General features: G+C 50.1%; 1 protein-coding gene across 3 annotated transcripts in view; it reads right to left on the bottom strand.

Annotated features, from left to right (window-relative positions):
• Positions 1-20,053, bottom strand: part of LOC143371393 (uncharacterized) — a 111,339-nt gene that overhangs the window by 84,893 nt on the left and 6,393 nt on the right. For 2 of the 3 annotated variants that reach the window (XM_076816519.1, XM_076816521.1), the window contains exon 2: positions 1,828-1,860. The exons of the other annotated variant lie outside the window; for it this stretch is intronic. In XM_076816519.1, coding sequence (XP_076672634.1) covers positions 1,828-1,860 — 33 coding nt within the window. The remainder of the gene's footprint in view (positions 1-1,827; positions 1,861-20,053) is intronic. 3 annotated transcript variants of the gene reach the window in all.

Raw genomic sequence — 20,053 nt, 5'->3', positions numbered from 1 at the left:
CCGCGGCCAAATATCACGAATATTATTGCGCTGCTTAACAGGATGTTCCGCGGACAAATTAGTTATCAGCGCGTAACGTTCGAGTGACGATCGGGGGCATTGCGAGGTTTGTTACATCGGCGTCGACCCGCTCGCGGCCCCGATAAGACGCGAGTAAAGCGGCGGTATCAGCCTATAAATATTCCGCGGGTAGGCCGCGGAACCGACGAATAAAACGCATAATAAAAATTATCGCAGAGTCGGGCTACGATACCGCGGCGACTCCTGAAATTCCTCGGGCCCCCCGACTCGGGAACAGACCGTGGAAGATGAAGTCGCTCCAGGAAAGTTGGGATGACCTCGCCCAGCCTCTTCAGCGGCTCGTTTGATGGACCTCCTCTCTGTCTCTCTTCCCATCCGCCACCCTTTCCACCCGCCCAACGTAGTCGTGGCGTATTTCCACCGGATACCCGTTTACACCGTCGTGTTCGGTGGCACATATTATATACCTGCGGAAAGGAGGCAGGAACAGGACGAAACCGAGGGGGCAAGCGCTTTCTCGACGGCAGCGTGCTTATTGCGTGATATTAGCCACGGTGGCTGCCAGGGTAATCATAATCTCGAAAGACGGACAAAACACAGGCCCCGAATCGCATAACGCTGAATTTTACGACTCCTGGCATAGAGGACGGGGGACCGGATGCAACGTGACTTTTTACCGCCTCCCTCGGACGTCAGTTACGGCTTTGATGTCAACAAGAAGGTGCTCGGTACCCGGGGTGTCTACACCCCCGCCGAAATACAATGGAAACGCTGCGAAAGCAATTTCTCGGATCGGATGAAATAGACGAAGGGAGTTCATCTGCATCACGGGTGCGCGACAAATTGGAGGGGGGCTTTGTCGGGATTCGGCATGCGGTGTGCACTATCGTAAGTTTTATTTTTTTGTTAACTCTTCCCAAAATCTCTCCACTTTTTTGAAAAAGGCATTTATTAGTTGAAGACTTAACGAATCGAATGGTATTTTTTTTCAAGCCGGACCGTGGGTGGGAACGATGTCGAATCGCGATTTGAAACTTTCACATCGATTACTGTTAAGTTTATTAACAATAAACAAAATATTTTATATACGGTTTGAGAAAGCATTCCTTCAGCTTTAAAATGAACTCAAGACGGTGGCATTATCTTTAAACATGACCGAGATATCACAGTTTAAGGGATGACGCGTCAGCCGATTTTGTTTGAATTTTCGAAACTTTAACATTAAATATTTCGAAAACTATTTGCAATAGGCCGTTGAAATTCAGTATACTTTGTTTTTGCAAGGCTATCGACAAATGCTGTAATTTTGAAGAGAATCGGTGAAACTAAATGTTTCACCTATTCGTTTTTACGTAAAATAGCTCGTCTGTGGAGCCGAGAATTGCGGGCAGCTTCGAGTCGAAAGCGACAGGACGTAAAATAAATCGTTGGTCGCGCTTTCTATCTGAAACGGTCGTTCCGAGAATTCGATCTAATTTACGCGTTTGCATAAACTGCAACCTGGGCACAGCTATTTCCAGGCGATAAAGAGAAAGAGGGGAAATTGCAGGGCGGGGAGGAGAAGAAACCCGGGGATATCGGGGCTGTTTCCCAGTTACATCGCGGATTTCGCAATCGCGGCTCGTAATGAACGGCGAGCAGCGCGAGCCGTTGAATGGAAAACGGACTTCCAATCGCCGGCCTGTGTAATGGGCGCGAGCATTTTTTTCACGGCAGACGCTGGATAGGAAGGCTTCCGCGATACTATTCCGCGGGCGTAAGTACGGTCGTGCAATTTCTAGGAGATTGAGATCGTGAGTCACTCACCGTAAGGTCGATCCGCGATGGGCTCGCACGAGTCTGCAACAGAGAAGGAGAACACTGATAAGAATTGTATGCCACGGTGGCGTGCGCCGAATTCCTCGGTTAGGCCGCTACATGCAATTAAACCGCGGGATTCTCGGGTAATCGAGGGACCCCGACCCGAGGAGAATCGTACAGCGGAGTCTTCCGCGTGATAAAATCGAATTCTACGAGAATGCTTCTCTGCAGCCTTTCTCCGTTTCATGTCTCCTACGACTTTATTTACATTCTTTGCCAGAAGGACGAGCTGTCATTACGCAGCCGTTCGAATCGTTTATCCACAATTCGAAAACGACCGTGATACTCCGCCGTGAAATAATGACTTCGCCGCAATCACTGGCCGATCGAAATGACACTCGCGTACGCGGGCCATTATCTTTTTCCATTTGCATACGATGAACGTCGCGGCGATAATTTATCCGCCACGGCGGAGGCAACGGTTAATAAAGGCCTTCGGCTCTCTCGTCCTAAGTAATTTCAAGCTGGCCGCGAAATTGCGAACAATTTGCGCTTCGACGGGGACAATTGCGCGTCAAAGAGTTCGTTCGATTACGTTGCGATGTCTTTATTTAATACTTAACAACTGAACGATGCGACGAACTATTTATAGCATTTCAATACCAGGCACACCGTGGTGGAAAGGGGAACGCAAGCAGTTAGGAATGCTCAAAGCTTGGCGAACGATTTTCAAAATTGGAGCAATGCGATTTCATTGTAAACGCGGGGACGTGATACAGAGGTATCGAAACGCGTGGCGCGAGCTGGAACCCGTGCAAAAACCAGGAAGTTTTAATGATACACCTGTGGACAGTAGACGCTAGGCCGACGGGGATCGGCTTAGCAGGAGCTGGTAAATGTCTCACTCAAGGCGTTCGTACACGGCTCTAATAGAAGCCGCTAGGTAGGTCATCGGATGTCATAAACGCTCAACGAAGTTTCTTCGGCGGTGCACCGCGTGTTAATAGCCTCATTAGATATCACGGCACAGTGACGTATACGACCACGAGTGGACCACCGACCCAACCGTGTACGATCCCAGGAAATCAAGAGTCCTATACCCTTTCCATTTTGAGTAGAATATTTACTACCAAAACTTCATACTAAAATACCTTTGAATTCCAACGATCCCTGAAACTTGTGTCGCATTAAATCCGTGTTAAGAGCAGGAAATGTTACTGCTTTTCAACAAAGTCCCATGCCGACCTTAGTCATTACGTCCCGCGCAGCACTTTCCAGCAGAAGAAGCAATCATCGTACCCGGTTGAAAATGGAAAAGCAGCAGGGCGTACGACATATCGTCGGCCAGTAATCACGGCTCAGCGGCGTCGTATTCTAATATTTCCCGTGAACATCGTGGCGCGCCATCACGAATTCTAATTCAGTCGTCCCGGGCCCGGGAGGTGCCAACGGGGTCGCACGCGATAGTCGATAAATATTAAACGACTTTCCACCTGGCCGCGGTGGTGGTGGGCCTGGGCAGCTCGCTTGCGTTTCCAGAGGTGGGAGGAGAGCGGGAGACTTCCGAGAGGGAGATGACTGAATGTTAATTAGCGAGGCGTGACAAGTGTTAAGTAATCCATCCATCTAGCAGCGCGCAAAGAGGGGGCAGCCCGCCCTAACGCTCGGGCTAATTAACGCGACGCACACCATCGGCCAGGCTCGTCCCGTGCCGGTCGCAATTAGCCGTCGATTTAACTGTTAACCCCGGCCGAGTGGAAAGTGAAACGGAATTTCGTGAGGCCCCCCGCTCGTGTCCCCCGGAAGTCACGGCTTCGCTTTCGCGGGACGTAACCGTGCGTCTTCGGGCGATCCATCACTCGATGACAAGCCTATTCGTTTGTTGCTGCGTTTGAAAACGCCACGATATATCCCTTTCCGTATTGGAACTCTTACTTTCTTTCGGGATTCTTGGGTGTAAACGGTTGCGGGGTGTTTTGAGAAGCTCGGTCGAGACACGGATGTCGGAGGAGCGATACGTTGCTATGAGCTCGTAATTTAGCAACGGTGACGGAGTAGCAGGACGTGACGCGCGATCAGCAAGCATAGAGACAGCAGGTAATTCGTAAGAAAAAGCGATGCACGACGCTCTCGATTCAATTTACGTTGTTTTTCTCTTTCACTGCAACGGGGGAGAGCTAGAGAGAGACGGAGGAGCTTCCTTGACGCGCGTCAAAAGTTAGATTCAAATCCCCTGGGAGATCGAACGGACGACGGGTGGTCGAGTTGCCGAATCACAGTCAACCGGGCCCCGTCTGCTCGAATAGATGTATCAGTGTAATTAACAACAAACAATGGCCGTGAGACGCGCACGCTCGATATCGTGTATTAATCGATTAGCCAGCTCGTCGAGGCCCCGGAGATATGCGCCGGGACTGGTTGTTAATCATCACCGCGGGTGCGTTTGTACTTCTGACATTCTTTTTCATCGTCAAACAGAGAGAGAGAGAGGTAGAGAGAGGTAGAGAGAGAGAGAGAGAGAGAGAGAGAGAGAGAGAGAGAGAAACACGACCGATCGGAGGAGCCACGTACAATTCGCCTAAAGGTTCTCTCCTCAGGTCTAACTACCTTTGTGACGCGTCGTTTCACCGCTCGCGTATCACGGCCACCGTGACTACAGAATTTCCAGTCTAAATTGTAGCCCCTTTCGTGACTGATCGCGTTTCGATTAATTTTTTGCACTTCGAATAGTGGACTGTTGGAACGAGACTGTGGGGTTCATGCCTGCGCACCTTATCAGAGGTACCCGGGGATGCAGTAGACCGTTTGTACAATTTGGTACTGAGTCTAATACGAGGATATTCGCTCATCCATGTCGTCTTTATCCGCTTCACGGGGTGTAGTTTGTATTTCCAGGAGATGCACAGGCTGTCCGCGTGAAACTTTGTTTCCGTGCCCCTCGGGTGTATCTATACGCGAAAGATTCGAATCATTAGCGATTATCGATGACCGTCAATGTGGAACAACCCACAAGCCATCATCAATTAGAGTTAAATAATAGCTCGCGTTGTCCATCCGTTAGCTGGCTCGTCCAACTCGCTTCCGGGATCTTACTTCTATCGACCATTCTATTCCCTTTAATTCATTATCGGAGCGACATGTCGGGACGGGGAGCATCGCGGCAAGAGAACCCTATTGAGTTTCATAATTTCATGAAGAACGATCTATGGTTATCGATTCTAGTCTCACGCTTCTCAGTGCGCCCTTCTTTCTCCGTTCCTAGACGACTGCCACCTCTTAAGGGAAGAGAGGCGTTTCGCGATACCTACCATGCAGCTTCCTAATCCCAGGTATACTCCATAAAAGATACAAAGTCTTCGCCACGCAGGCGCTCGATAGACACGTTTCGACAATAACCAAGTACGCGCGCCTGCCTTTGCAGCCTGCAGACAACTGTCAACGCGAGAATCACACGGGACAACTTGCCGCGAGGTGCTCGATGCCTTGCGATTCCATTCACGGTCCCGCTTTGCACCGCGAATCGACGAGACGACACTCGATTGGTCACGTACGATTCTACGATTAGCCACGCGAGTTCCGAGAGCTCCGTTTCATCGGCGAACAGTCGAACGAACACCCTGGTCCACTTCGACCGAAGGATTTCACGTAACTCGCCTATGAAGCGCGACGATCTGCCGCGAGACCTTTCGAGATTCTGGATTCTATTAATTAAACGGGAGAAACTTTCGCTGGATAAGCCTCTCTGCCGATTCATCTGCCTGTCAGTCGGATGATGGCTGAGGTGGCCGGTTCGATGAGTCGACGCATCGGTTAATCAGACGGCAGTGCTCGTCGCTGGGCATTCAGTAATCAAGAGATCGTAATTTCTTTTCTCGCGCAGTGAAAGGCCCGTATACAAGGCAGCATCGCTGACGATCGCTAATTATAAAGATAGTCCCGGACAATTTTGTATCCGCGTTGAACGGAGGGGACCTGAATCACCTCAAGTCCCAGTGTACGCTCGCGGTTCCATCGTGGCTCGTTTTACTTTCATTCGACCAACGGGATTATGAGAGGCAATTTCATTACGAGCTCTGTTTAAGTCGGCGGACACGGTTTGTATCGTCGTAAAACGATCAGTTGAAACGATCAGTCCTCGAGAGTGTCATTTAGTTCTAGTCTGGAAACCAAGCAAGTGCTCCCGAAGACTCACACTTTCGCGCCAAAGGAAATCCCAAACATTAGCTACATTGCGAGGCGACGATACTACAACCCGGTAAATCTGTGGCAAGTCCCCCTAAGGGCAATCTCCAAAGGCCACTCAAATCACGCACCTGCTCCGAAAGATCGCGCTCATCTGGGAAGTGCAGCAGACTTCTTCTTCCCGCCGAAATTCAGCGACATTCGTCTCGGGAGTGTAAAATCGCGAGCCCAGGGGCCTCCAAGTTGGCCAGGGGCCCCGAGGGCAGAAGATCAGGCCCGCCCCCGGCTAACAATCCGTCACCGTGCCGCGTTGCGTCGAGTGGCGAGCCCGGACGTCACGGAAGCTTAACTGCGAGGCGAACGGTGTGAGTCAGTGGGCCCCGATGGAAGGAGTACGTGGGACGGAAGATAGGATTTAATGTATGCGTACGGGTGCACACGGAGTGAAGGGAGCGATATAGAGAGAGAGAGAGAGAGAGAGAGAGAGGGGGGCGAGGAGGATAATCAGCGAAAGAAAGGGACAGAGAAAGGCCCCGTGAGACGACGAAGAGAAGGAGGAGGAGGAAGAGGCGGTGGAGTCGAGATGAGGTAGTAAAGTCAACGGTTGCCGCCCCGGCAAAAAACTCAAATTGATCAAAATGAGAGTTACGTGGTGGCAAAAAAGTAAGCGACCGCGGTGGTAGGCACGCATTTCGTGCCAGGAGAGAGTTTAGGTAGCGACGGCTCTGAGAGAACCGCGACCGACAATAGACCTCGCCCGTAAACATCCAGCGATCTGAGCTCGTGGGATCCGGATCGATCGTTTCTCCGAGAATCTCGACGGGCGTTTTGCGTGCGACTGCTCCGAACCAATTAGGCCGCTCAGCGGCTGGGATTGTTGGCAAGCAGGCACCAACTGCCACGACAAATGCACGTAACAGGGATATCAGTAGGAAAACAGATGTTTTAATACCGTAGGTGGGACCCGGGTAAATTTTCACGCCGACCGCGGCAGCGGTAAGTACAGAGCGCATCAATTTCAGCAAGGCTTATGTGAAATCATCCCTCTTCTCTTCCCTAGACTCATAAACAGCGCCAGAGCGCGTGTGCAACAGCGTTCCTCGGCTGTTCCTGGGTAAGTAGAATATTAACATACCTAAGTGATGCAAATTACGCTCAGGTCGAACGCTCTTAGAGCTCAAAGCGAGCCGTGCGTTCGTCCCGGCAAAGGAACCCGATTCTCAGGATTAATTTTCCGTCTATTACGCGCGAAACATCTGTAATTTCAGCGGTAATGATGACGAATCCGCAGAAAAAAAAACACGAGCCTTTACGCAGAAGAGTATCGTTAATGGTAATTTCGGGTAGTTAAACGGTAAAGCAACATCCGGTAACGACGTTTCAGCCTCTGAACTGGATTTAGAATAAAGCCTGCATCGCGAGCATCCTACAAGCCCTACGTCACACTATTTCTACACCCGGCAAATGAGGAATAATAGAAATTCACTCGCTAGCCTCCAATTACCACCACGACCCATTCAATTCATCCCCCTTTAATGTAATATCCGCGCGAATGTCCATGCTCTGCGGTACAGTCCAAGTGCCCTGGATCTCCGCCCTCTTGCTACTCTGCACGCAGAATGGAATCGCGCGTGCACGCGGCTAGACGATGAATCATATGCTCGGAATGCAAACATTCCCATAGAATTGAAATCCTGGCCACGACAGCCCGTGGCCGTCGAAGGAATCAGTGTCGCGAGGGGAAAGCGGGGTGAGCCCGGCGACGAAATGAAGTCGTTGGATTGATTAAGATAGCCGCGACGAGACACGTGCAACTGGGCCTTAAAATATGGCCGCTCGCGAGCCACAGGGTTAATTACCTCTGTCTCTTCGAACGGCCGGTACAGTAATGTATTAGCGCGTTTAGGCACGGTCAGTTAATCCGAGGGAACTGCTCAACGCACCGTCAAGCGCGCTTAACTCGTTAAGTCGCCTAATACGCGCCAGCGTATTACGTACGAACGATATTATCCCAAAGATGATAGCCAACTGGGCCGGAGTGACCGTGTTTGGGCACTCTAATTGCCGGGTCCTTTGTGCGACCACGGCTTTCTGAATATAATTATCGGAACGTCCACGGGCAGGCTTGAAAGCGTTACCGTAGGCGTTCGCTCGCGTGTACGGTGAAAAGGTTTCGTACACGGCGGAGTTATTGCGGAGATCGCGAGGTTCCTTAATCCTAATCCCCTCAGCCAACGATTTGGCCCATTAGCGCATCACCGTCGTAAACCGTAGAAACTTCGTTTGGTATCTAACGGAGGCGGGAGAAATCACTGCTCCAACTTTCCCAGTATCCGAGCCGAACGAAATCTGATTACTCCGATCGGTATGCAAAATTCACGCTTAGGAAACCTCCTGTACATTCCCCCCTCGAGGATCTCCGAGAGATCGTAAGAGAAATTTCTCGCGAAACCGAGTGCGCTTTAACGTATTCATATCCATTGGAAGTAGATGGAACCTCCGTCGAAGCTTCCCTACCATCAACATTGAACGACTAAATCGAACGGCTCGCAGCAGGCTCCCCGTGCTCTCCCGCCCCTGCGAGTCTTCGTGGAGTCGAAGGGAAAATTGCAAAGCGATGGGGTGGACGAGCAGGAGGGGGGAATGAAAAACGCGGGGTCCTTAGTCACGCGTGCTCGCGTTTATCGTCCGCCGAGATCGTGCCGGAAGCATAACTCGATTCGCCTTTTCGTCGGCATTTGCATGCGCGGAAATAATTCCCATGATTCGCCGGAAACGTATCAGATAAGGGCCCGCGGCTATATCCCGGTCGCATTAACGGGCTAATTAAAGCGGCGTAAACAATGGCGGGCCTGGGGGAGCCAGGCAGCAGCATCGGCACGTCAGAAAAATCCGGGATACGTGTATGTAACGCGTAATCCTCGGCCCGACGCATTATGCGGCCGACGTCTGTAAGGTAATGCACGAACACGACCGACTAATCAGCTGCCATCTACATCGTTCGACTTATGTTTATGCATGATACATGTGCTTACAAGCGCAACACCCGCAATAACGATTATGAAACAGAACTATTTCGGCCATGTCTCCACTATCTCTGGCCCAGGCTTCTTTCGTCCTGAGTAACACTCGCGCACACTTGTCCAGAGCTGACGGTTTTCATTGAAGAACAGACATATTGGTGCAGATGAGTCTAGGCTTGGAAAAATTCGCTTTTGTTTTTAAGGACGTGCTGTGAAGATTAAATGGGTGTAGGCAAGGAACGAGGAACGAAGATACAATAATAACGTTTTTATTACACCATCGGATTATGTTAGGTTAATACACAATAGGGCGGAGAGGGAAATTTAAATTTGAATGTTCAGTTGGCCTGGGTGCGGGATAGTTGTGTTTTGATTAACAACTGTAAACAAATTTTGGAAAAATATTCATGTCTGCAGGTTCCTTTTTCTCCTAAAAATGATTACATGAATGTATGATCATTTTTAGGAGGATAAGGAAAAAGGAAGGAAAAAGGAACTTGAGAAAAAGGACCCTGAAGATTATATAATTATATGATCATTTTTAGGAGAAAAAAGAACCTGCAGACATGAATATTTTCTAATTTTTTTTTACAGTTGTGATTGGTTAATTAAAAGACAACTGTCCCGCACCCAGGGCAACTGAAAATTCAAATTTAAATTTTCGCCTATACAGTATCGTTCCGCCCTAATACATAATCAGTTGTTGTATTCTCTTTTTTTGTGTAATGGCCGAAAATCATCAAAATGCCGTTTTAAAATCTTACCCTGGGGGTAACGGTTATGGAGGGATGGTTCATTGGAGTCTGGAGGAACGCCCTTAGCAGGATGGGAGATAGAAAATGTACACGGAGTTAGTTAAATTGAAAGATACAGTGCTGCGGGAATGTGTTAGGTACACGAGGCAAAACACAGCAGTGGTACACGGTGTAGATTAATGCACGAACACGGCTGCGTAATCAACGACCATCTAGATCATTAGACCGATGTTTATGCACGATACGCGCTCGGCTACATGCATAAGAGATTTAATAACAGAGGCGTCATTTGTACGGGCACACAGTTTCCATTGTGCTCCGCAGGGTGCGTTACGTAAAGAAAAAAAGGTAAGGAAAAATTGGACCACCGTGAATGACGCTGCGGTCTGTCGCTAATTAATAAGCCTGCCCTCGCGCGGGGTCGGCGATTAGCGCTTGCATCTCGATAACGGCGAACAAGGGTGCAAGGATCGATCGCGTATCATCGCTTTCTCGTAGGCGCGAATTTAGCAAGGTAATTTTCAGCCACGGCCTCGTCGAGATTAGCCGAACGACGGCAGATGATTTATTAGCCGCTGACGTACGAGGAAGCGACGATGAAAGTTATGAGACAGCGCGGGAAGGAAATAGAAATTCGAGGAAGAAAGAGAAAAGCAGGGCTGAAAAAAGCGGTCCGCGCGCTAGTCGACATTCCTTTAACGATATTCGCCACGTTGCTCCGTGACACACCGTGGAATCCTGGGGCTCTATCCTTGAAAGGAGAATAGATCTCGCCTGAGAATCTTTTTCAATGATATTTAGAAACGCCGGTACTCGAGCAAAAACTGAAGGTCTCCGTACACCAGGAACAGCCATAAAAGTATTTGAATAATCATATGCAGAGAGGATGGACGCCGACACGTCGATGATGCCCGAGCACAAGATCCGGAGGAATCCTCGATATGTGCTAATCGATCCAACTTAGCTCTCACTTACGGCCGGGCTCGACACAAAAAGAAATTGAACACCTTTCGAATCTCATTATCGCCTCTTTCTCCTGATTTCGCAGCTCGGACAAACGCGCCTTCTAAAAAACTCGATCCCCCCCCCCCCCCCCGATACCGTGGCATACATATTACGGAGCATCGTATCGTTCTAAGTTCAGGCGAAAGAAAAAAAAAGCGCGGAAAGTGAAGCGCGCAATTAGCCACGGGGGGAAAAAAGGAGAGGGACGAGAGGCGAGGAAATGAAATAACGTCCGTGTGCGCCGGCTGATTATTCATGATTTCGGGAATGCTCGATGCGCTTATGGCCTCGTCGGATTAGCATACCTCGCATAAACTGCGAAATAACATGCTTGTGCACGCAGCCACGCACGCAGCTCACGCAACCACGCGAGAGGAAGGAGAAAAAAGAGAGGACGTCGAGGTGGAAATAAAAAAGATCCTTGGGAGGGGGATGAAGAAACGGCGAGACGGTGCGATTCTCTCTAAGCCGAGGCATTAACATTGTACCGCTTTATCGAGGCCGCTCATCGTGGCACATCCGGATTCAAATTACGCCTCGCTTACGCTTATGTTTATTTAACCAGTTATTAAAATTACATTAAGAGTCGTTCCTAATTATGTCGCTGCGGGTAACGTCCTCGGCCCCGAAGGGGTCACCTGTAATGCCGGAAGGAATTGCACGGCTGCGAGCATGAAAGGGACGAAGAGGGTAAGGTGCGTTTCGAAGGACTCCAGTACAGATTAACGTGTATGCACAGGTGTACGTACAGGTCAACGAACCCGACTCCATTTTATTCACCAGGTCCCCTTCATATCGGCGTATTAAAGCCTCCGATTGCGCAACCGCTCTGAAAGAACTGTCATCGAGTGGCAAGAGCGATGGAGACAGTTCGCCTTACCGGGGGAAGAATTCCTTTCGTTTTTGGTGGGGCCAGCGCGCGAAGTAAGGCGCACGATGCTGCGAATCTTTTCACGTGGAAATATCTGGCCAGGTGGACTGAAATATTTGACCGTGTATCGGAGCTGTCGAGCCTTACCGCAGCCGCGAAGAATGTGGGCGAATTCCACTTACTCCCAAATCGCCCGCGATTTTCATTAACGTAGGTTTTCCTATACGCGACTGCAGTAAACGTCAAGAATTTCAAAGTTGATTCTCTCGAAAATGAAGCGCAATATCAAAAAAATTTATTCCTCTTTCTCGACTTATTTACTTGTTACGAGTCGAAAAGAAACAGTAACATTTTTTCATATTCCGCTTCATTTTCCAGAAAATCGACTTTGAAATTCTTCACGTTGCGTCCAGTCGCGTGTAGGAGAACCTACCTTGAAAATCACGGGCGTTGCGGGGGATTTAGGCGTGAGTGGAATTCGGCCTGTGTAATTCCTTTGACAGTCTGACTCTAAACGGTCTATTTCACTGGTGGCCTAGTGCCACCGCGCATTCCGCTCCGAATATTCACGAGCGATGTACAATACGTCGCTTCATATATCGGCACCGATGAACAAGTTGTCCCACCTGTCTTTCCGAAAGAAATTTCTCCGCCGAGCTTCGAGGCCCACTTGCTCTCCGGTCACGAATATCCCGACGATTATTACGAGAATTTATGCACGCGAAAAACGGCCGTTAATAACATAATTACATCGTACGGTGTGGTCGGGTAACCGGTTACAAATTGCTAGGAAATTTCGCATTAGCCCGACGAAGCGTCACCGGCCCCGCAACGAAGCTGCTGCACCGTCATCGGACGGTCAGATGACGCCGCGACGAGGAGATACGGATAGGAATAGTGACAGTGGAAGAAGGCGTCCATGGGTCTCGTTTACCATCATCATTACCATTACGCACCGGCTCCATGACGGCGTTACGTGCTTTAATTTGAATACATGAGGCAGGAAGCGGCGCAGGGCATTAGCCACGCGCGTTTCTCCGTACGCTCGCATTATCTTTCCTTCAAAGCGATCTCCTACGTTTCTCCGCCCGTTTGCTGACTCACATAATGCCGCGAAATTCGAAGCGACCACCGACGTCGCGGTTTTTGCCGATTACACAAGGCAGCGATATTTTCTCGACGGTTCGTTACGATCTACGATAATGGCTCGATCAGTAGACAGCCGAGCGCCGCGATCTACGCGACATTCGTCATGATGCTTTCGTCTGCGCGCTGCGCTCCCCATAATCAAGGCGTCTCCCCTGTATTCCGAGGCCGCGGCTATTACAGTTTCGGCGTGCAAGTTCGAGAGATCGACTGTTTCAGATCGCAGTTGGTGCGAAGTTCTCGATCTCTGGGATCAAGCTGATTCGAAATCGTCCCACGGGAGAGTGACGCAATTGAAACGCCCCCGGCGCCGCGTTAGATGGTTAAGAGGCGATTAATATAAGCGCGCATTTTTCGACGCACTTAATCCCTTAATTAACCGACGTGACGTGGAGAAACGTCGAAGGATCCGCGGAGGGAATCCGCGACGCGCCGGCAGCAGAGGCACTGGACCTTTCCGATTGGAATCGCTCATTAACGCGAGCGATCCGAATCAAGCTTTACACGAAACAATATAATTAAATGTACATCAGCGCCGGTACACGTCCAGCCAGCGAAACAGGGGAGAGAATAATAAACCGACCATGTGTAATAAAGCGTTCGGGCCCAGATATTATCGCGAGGCCGTGAACAAACACGCGGGACACATTGTGCTGCCGCTTTTAAATATCATTTGCGCCGTGCGACCGGAATAATGAACGTCAGGTACGTTTAAGGAGCCAAGGATTAATCGATCAGTCGCTTCATTGAATTTCTGCCCACCGTTTTGGAGTGCTATCTATCGTGGCCTGCCACACGTCGCGGGTCCTTGTATTAACCGGAATACGTCGAGGATCAGCCTCTGGGAAGAGTGACTGCTAAAGTTCTCCCCGTGTGAGATTATTAATGTCAAAGTATCGCAGGATATCGAACGCAGAAGCGGGCATTTATGGCCGTAACTGCTACGGACGAGGAAGAAGGGAAAATTTGCATACGAGCAGATGGCACGCGTATTCCGTGAACTTCGAAATGACGTGCGCCCGTTGAAATTCGCGACAGAATGCGGCGACCGCAACTGGCTCGGACGATGAAAGTCTGCCCCGTGTTCTATCCCTGGCGGCGCATTTTTTAAAGTTAAAACCGTCTAGCGATTTCTCTAAACCCCGAGACCGATTATCGGGCGGCAAAAAAAGCGGCGAATTTTGAGCGAGCGTATCCATCGCGCACGGAGCAAAAAGCGAGCCGCTATCTCGCGATCGACCGCGGCTACCGTTGCGAGAGATTTTAATTGAATTGCATGGTAAAGTGGCAGCGCGCGCGCTGCGTTTCTCGATATTTCATTCTCCCGGAAAGATAAATACTCGCGGACAACGATTTATCAGAAAATTATGGTAATCACCGCGGGAAACTGCTCGCAGCAGAGCCGAGGCGCCGATCAATCATCGTAAATCGGCCCTCGACCGCTCGATCGATTTTTTTCACCAACCCGTTGCGCATCGTGGAAAACGAGCGTGATGCGGGAGTAGGTTATCATCAGCACGCACGCTGTACCCGCGAGCGACAGCGCGTTTTCGAGTTACGCAACACCGCGCGAAATTAATAAAAGCCGGGGAAACTTCCAGGAACGCCGCGCGCTCCCGACGATCGACCTTCGTTTTCCATAAAGATCACCAGCGAATTCCGTCGGATGATAATTGCATCCATTCCGCGACTGTCGCGGTATTCAGCGATTCCTGTTTCCTGTGTTTCGCCTCGTCCTTACATTCCTAGTCGATGATCCAGAATCGAGGATCGCTTCCCACAGGATCTAGCGCGCGGCCCGTCAGCTTCGCGTTGATTCACGCGTCCCCCCTGCGCGTATTTATCAAGCCTCGAATGCCACTAACGAGATGTAACGCGATGGAAGAGGCGAGTCATCGGTAAGCGTGAGAAACCTGCCCGTCCTCTTCTCTGTCCTCCTCTCTATCCTACATCCGACACGTACGAGTCAGCGATCGATTAGCATCGCGAGTTTCATTGCTCGGACGAAGGTGAATTACCATTCCCCAGCATATTGGCTGCGAGATTTAAATTATTGGACGGTGTTGACGGTTTCTGCGATCCCTCTTCGCTCGGAGGAGACTCGAACACCGCGCGTATACTCATCAAAAATTCATTTGTCTTTGCGCAACGATACTTGCGGCCGGTCTATTGAATAACGACAGACTCGCAGCAGATTAGGGTAAGCAGGCCAGTAGATGGACGAATCGTTGGTTAATCGTTAATATTGAAAGAACTAGAGTTTTTACTTTGTGCCACTACGAAAATGATAAAAAGGTTACATGTCAAATCGGGACAGTCCTACACGATCCAGAACGTCTGATCACTTTAGGATAGATGTAACCTCATTTTATTTGCACTCTGTGGCCATAACCTGTTGCACAGTTTTCGGACAATGAAGACTGCATACGTTTTTACTTTTGATGAAATAAACTATATTTTAACAAAAAATACCTCAATCTAGGTCACTACTGTAGCTTATAAGCCTTTTATACGTCTAGCCAGACACCCGTCCATCTATTGGTTCTAAACTGTCCATCTACTAGTGATACGGGGTGTGAGTAGAATTTTCATCATTTTATGCTTAAATACATTAATTTTTTTACTTACAGTAATTTTTTTCTTTAAATTTATACAGTTTTACGCGCAAAGCTTTTGATTTTTTTCTATTACAACAGATATTTCTAAGAAACACCTTGACGTAAACCTCTGAATCCGCCAAACCGTCCATCTACTGGCCTGCTTACCCTATCCTGGTTAACTTGGCACCTGTTTCCATTCCCCATAAGCCAGTAGCTTGCAGGAGGAAGATCACGCTTATTTTTCTTTTCGACGAACCAACGTATCTTAAATAGGAATTCGTCACCGGGCTACGGAATATCCCCGCGAACATCCATCACCGATAGAAAACGGAGCATCGCGGTTGCGTGTCATTGGTCGTGACAAAAAGTTCGGTATTTCCGAAGCTCGAGTCGGAAGAAAGACGACAAGGGAAATCTCGTACGAGCAATTGCGACAATCGAGCGAAGAAGCTTGAGAAGCGACGGACGAGGTGGCTTCGCGGCGACATCGTTTACCTCCTCGTCAGGAATAATTCACTGCGGGTCCGGGTGAACAGGATTGCAGGATTATGCGCGCGTTGTCCTTTCAGCTGGACGCTCGCGGCCGCGGCCTACGCTGCCAATCCGCGCCGCCGCCGGAATTAGCATACCGCGAGCGCCAAATACGGCGAGCGGCTCACCTGTGCGCACCGCCGCCGACAAATGCGATGAATATGGTGATTTCCATCATTTATCCGGCTGGCTAGGCGCAAACGTACCCGGTCCTTGAAGCGAGATGTGCCTCGAGCAAGCGAGCGAGCGAGCAAGTGACCGCGCGCGCTGCATACTGAACGGACCGGTATCATTGAGAAATATTAGCGATTTCCATTTACACAGGGGCCGCAGGAAAGAAAAGGCCAGTCGGAGAGAGAGAGAGAAGGGGGAGGGAATCAGGGATAACGACGGGCAACGATTCAATTTCAAGCCCGGGATTAATAAGTCCTGCTGAAATGCAATAAAACGCGCGGCTCGCGGAGTACCACGCTTCGGCAGAAGCAGGATAAGGTTCTATTTTTATAGTGATGCAAGCCCCTCTCGTCTCCCTGAGTGCGCGGTAATGCCCCGTCGATGAATATGGAACGAGAAGAGGCAACGAGACGCTGGATGAAAGATTACCATTAAAATGCTGGAAAACGTTGTTTAAAAATATGCCGCTTGGTTATCAACGAGATCAACGCGGGATGAATATGCATGACGCTATCCACAGCTATCGATGCCGCGCGACGCTCAACGTGCTACCGCAGATGCGATAAGCCGGCAACCTAGGTGAAAAGCGAACTCGAATCGCATGCGAAAAAACCGCTCTGCGCTTTAGGGGACTGTCCACGAAAGGGAGCGGCGAGAACCCCTCGCGATCTACGTGCCCGCGCTGTCCCCTCGTATTATCCTACTAGTACCTACGCGGAATTATAGGCTTCATTACGAGAAGTGCATTCCCTTTTCCGAACCGCAGTGAACGCTGCAAGGTCGTCCGTGCGCCTCTTCTTCCTGCGCGAGCCACTCGTCCGAGTCGCGGCGGCACCGACGACGCATTCGTCATAGACGCGAGAGAGATCGTATCGATCCGAGTCGCAGGTACGGGATAACGACGCGTCTCATAATTTGCATGTCTCGGCCGATGCCACGGCTAACGAAGAGTTATGGGCGCGAGCCAGTCGAGGCTTTTCGAAGGAAAAACACCAGGGACTGGCGGAGATTGCGATCGGGGATGGAGAACGCGGCGCGGAGGTGTCTCGAGATCCGATAGACCGCATGCGATCTGCGCCACGAAGCATTTCAGAGGATAGGTGTCGAAGATGCAGGCGCAGACTGTCTTCGCCCTCTACATACGCCTGGCACCACCTCGCTACATTTCTTCCATGGAGAATGTAACACGAGATGCTCTCCGAGATGTAAAATGGAAGGCTACAGGATGGACCAAACACGGCTGTCCGAGCACGTGCTTAAAGGAGGAAGCGTGAAAAGCCGAGGCACGTGGCCGCAGACCCTTTAGCTGAATGTTTAAAGAAAGGCGCAGGAAAGTCGATCGCGTGTCGCGGCAGGACGGTGATTTGTCGAGAACCCTCTGTTACATCATCAGGTGTGTCTACGTGAACGAGCGCACACATGCATCGCACGCGAAAACGTGGCCCCGTGAGCTAGGGCGGCAAGGGTTGAAGCGGCGTGTACCTGATCGTGCGGGACTACTCGGGATAAAAGGAGTACGCGGGAAGATAAAGGAGAAAAAAGGGGAAGGGCGGAGAAAGAGAAAAGAGAACCGCCACGTGACCCCTGCACGGTCTCCTCCATTCCTTATTGGAATCCTCTCCTGGCCCAACCTGACCTATCCAAGGTGAGATTTATCCGGCGGCTTTACCTGCCACCAGCTATACATAGGCGCGCTCGGTGTATACCTTCCCTTGCTGTCTCTGCCTACCTACCGGGAATCCCCGCATTCCCATTCTCATTCCCCATTCCCGTGAACCGTCCTCCCGTCCACCCAACGCGCCGGGTCACGTATCCTAGGCCTCCTCTTACGGATCGAGCATGTCCTGGCTACGTAACAGGTGAGATTTTCGAGGCACCAGGGGTCTAGCGGTCATTCTATCCTTACGAGATACCTTCCACTACTCCACTCCAGCTATTCTAACCTGTTAACTGGATCACTTCTCCGCCAGACCACTTCCAGGAACCGTGAGCGCATTCTTTCCGCGAGAATGTCATTATTGAATCCCAGCGACCAGCCATTCCCTTCAGTTAACGGGGTTGAAATCCCGCAATCGCTCAGTGCAGACGGGCCTTTCAATCGAGGAAGTACTCCGCGCTCATTTCGCCAGCGGGCCGGCTAAGAATCGCGCGAGAAGAGTGAAAGGTCCTAAGAGACCTGACGGAGCCGTCGCGTTAATTTCGCATTGTTTCGGTTTCGAGACACGTCCCACGACGAGCTTCAATTTCCGAATGCAAATCCGCCGCCGTTGCCCCGGCTATTTCCATCGGACCCACCGTCCGACCGCCACCTACGAGTCACGTGCCCACGAGCTTCTGGCCAGAGAAACCAACATGTGTGCCCCGGCGTGTAATAGGCGGGATTCGGTGTACTAGCCCGAAGCGTTCCGAGCAGGTTCCGGCCGGCCTTAATTCGAAAGCCGAGTAGGCTATAATCGGAAACCCGCTGGACGATGCAAATGAGGCGGAATTACGCGGTCCCGGCGTGACGTAACAGAAAAATGGCCAACCGCTTCCGGCTCGATCGAGCCCAAACATTTTCGACGGAGACTATCGCGGGTTCATTATGCGCCAGCGTTTTCGGAAGTGATCCGAACGGCGGATAATTACCGGTGAAAACCAGCAAACTACGCGAATACCTGATTATAATTAATTCGTAGAATTTTCAACCAACAAATGCGTTAGGTGTAGCGAAATGGAGATGCGTTCGTTAGGGACAAAAGCCAGGTAAAATTTATCTATGCAATAAATCCGCGGGATGCGTTAGGCGTCTACCTTATTATTATTTTATTATTATTTATTTATTTCACCAGCAATATTGAAAGGCAAAGAGCCGTTCGTTGTTTTGCCGAGAAAAAGGGCAAACGCCCGTGCACTTTCGCAATCTCCATTCAATTAATCCGAGGAATTCGCGAGCACGCGTGAACGGGCTCGCGTCAAATCGCTCGTATCCGTTCGGAGCGGTTCGGTGTTTCCTCGATTTCGAGGCATAATCTCGACAGGCCATCCCCGGAAACAGCCAAATAGAGGCCGGTACATTATTCATTCGAGAGTTTGCGTTAGCCTACGAAATTTACACGAACGTGAAATGCGTGTTAGTCGAGCCGGGACGCGCGTTTCCGGTGGTCTCTCTCTCTCACGCGCACACACACTTGTGGTCGTCTTTTTATCTTGGAGCCGAAGCCAAGCCTTCATTTCTCAAGTGACGCGCGAGATTGCCGATCGATAAAAGGCCGTTTCACTCGGCTCGATAGCGACGCAAATCGCAAAAATAAATATATTATTCAGTCAGGATTAATCGAGCGAGGCACCATGTCAACAAGCGCGATTTTGTGTCACTAGATGGATGGTCACCGGAACGCGGTCCAGGTACCCTCCTAACTCCAATTCAATTCGTCTATTTCCACTGCTATTTAGTATACATTGTAACGGACTCTGGACAATTATTATTATTATTAAACGTCTTTATTGCATAACAAGCAGAAAACAACGAAAAGAAAGCAAACAAAGCCGAAAGCAAAGGCGAAATTCAGTCAGGGACTGTTTTTCAACTTAACCTAAGACGGTAATTTAACCTAGTCAAGTTAATGATCATTTCTATTGCACAAGTGTCCGTGTAGAGCACTCGAAAGAGCAATAAGGAGCAAAGAAGCGATCTTCCAAATTTATTTCGAGCAGGACTTAAAACTGAAGTGGCGTAGGTAACCGAAAGGTGTGGTAGGGGTAGTTCGCTGAATTGCACGCGCGTAGCGGATTTAAAGAATTCGTCAGTGAAACTGAATCCCTGGAACGTAAAATCATAGAAGCAACTGGGCTGCGAGGGATGAAGAACCATGAAAAGGTTGAGTGTACGAAGAAGAGAGAAGGAAAGCGGCGGAGGGGTCCGAAGTTCGTTAAGGAGGAACGACTTCGCGGAACTGTCGTCGA

Source organism: Andrena cerasifolii, chromosome 7 (assembly GCF_050908995.1).
Source record: "Andrena cerasifolii isolate SP2316 chromosome 7, iyAndCera1_principal, whole genome shotgun sequence".
NCBI lineage: Eukaryota > Metazoa > Arthropoda > Insecta > Hymenoptera > Andrenidae > Andrena > Andrena cerasifolii.
This window is presented reverse-complemented; position numbering and strand designations above follow the sequence as displayed.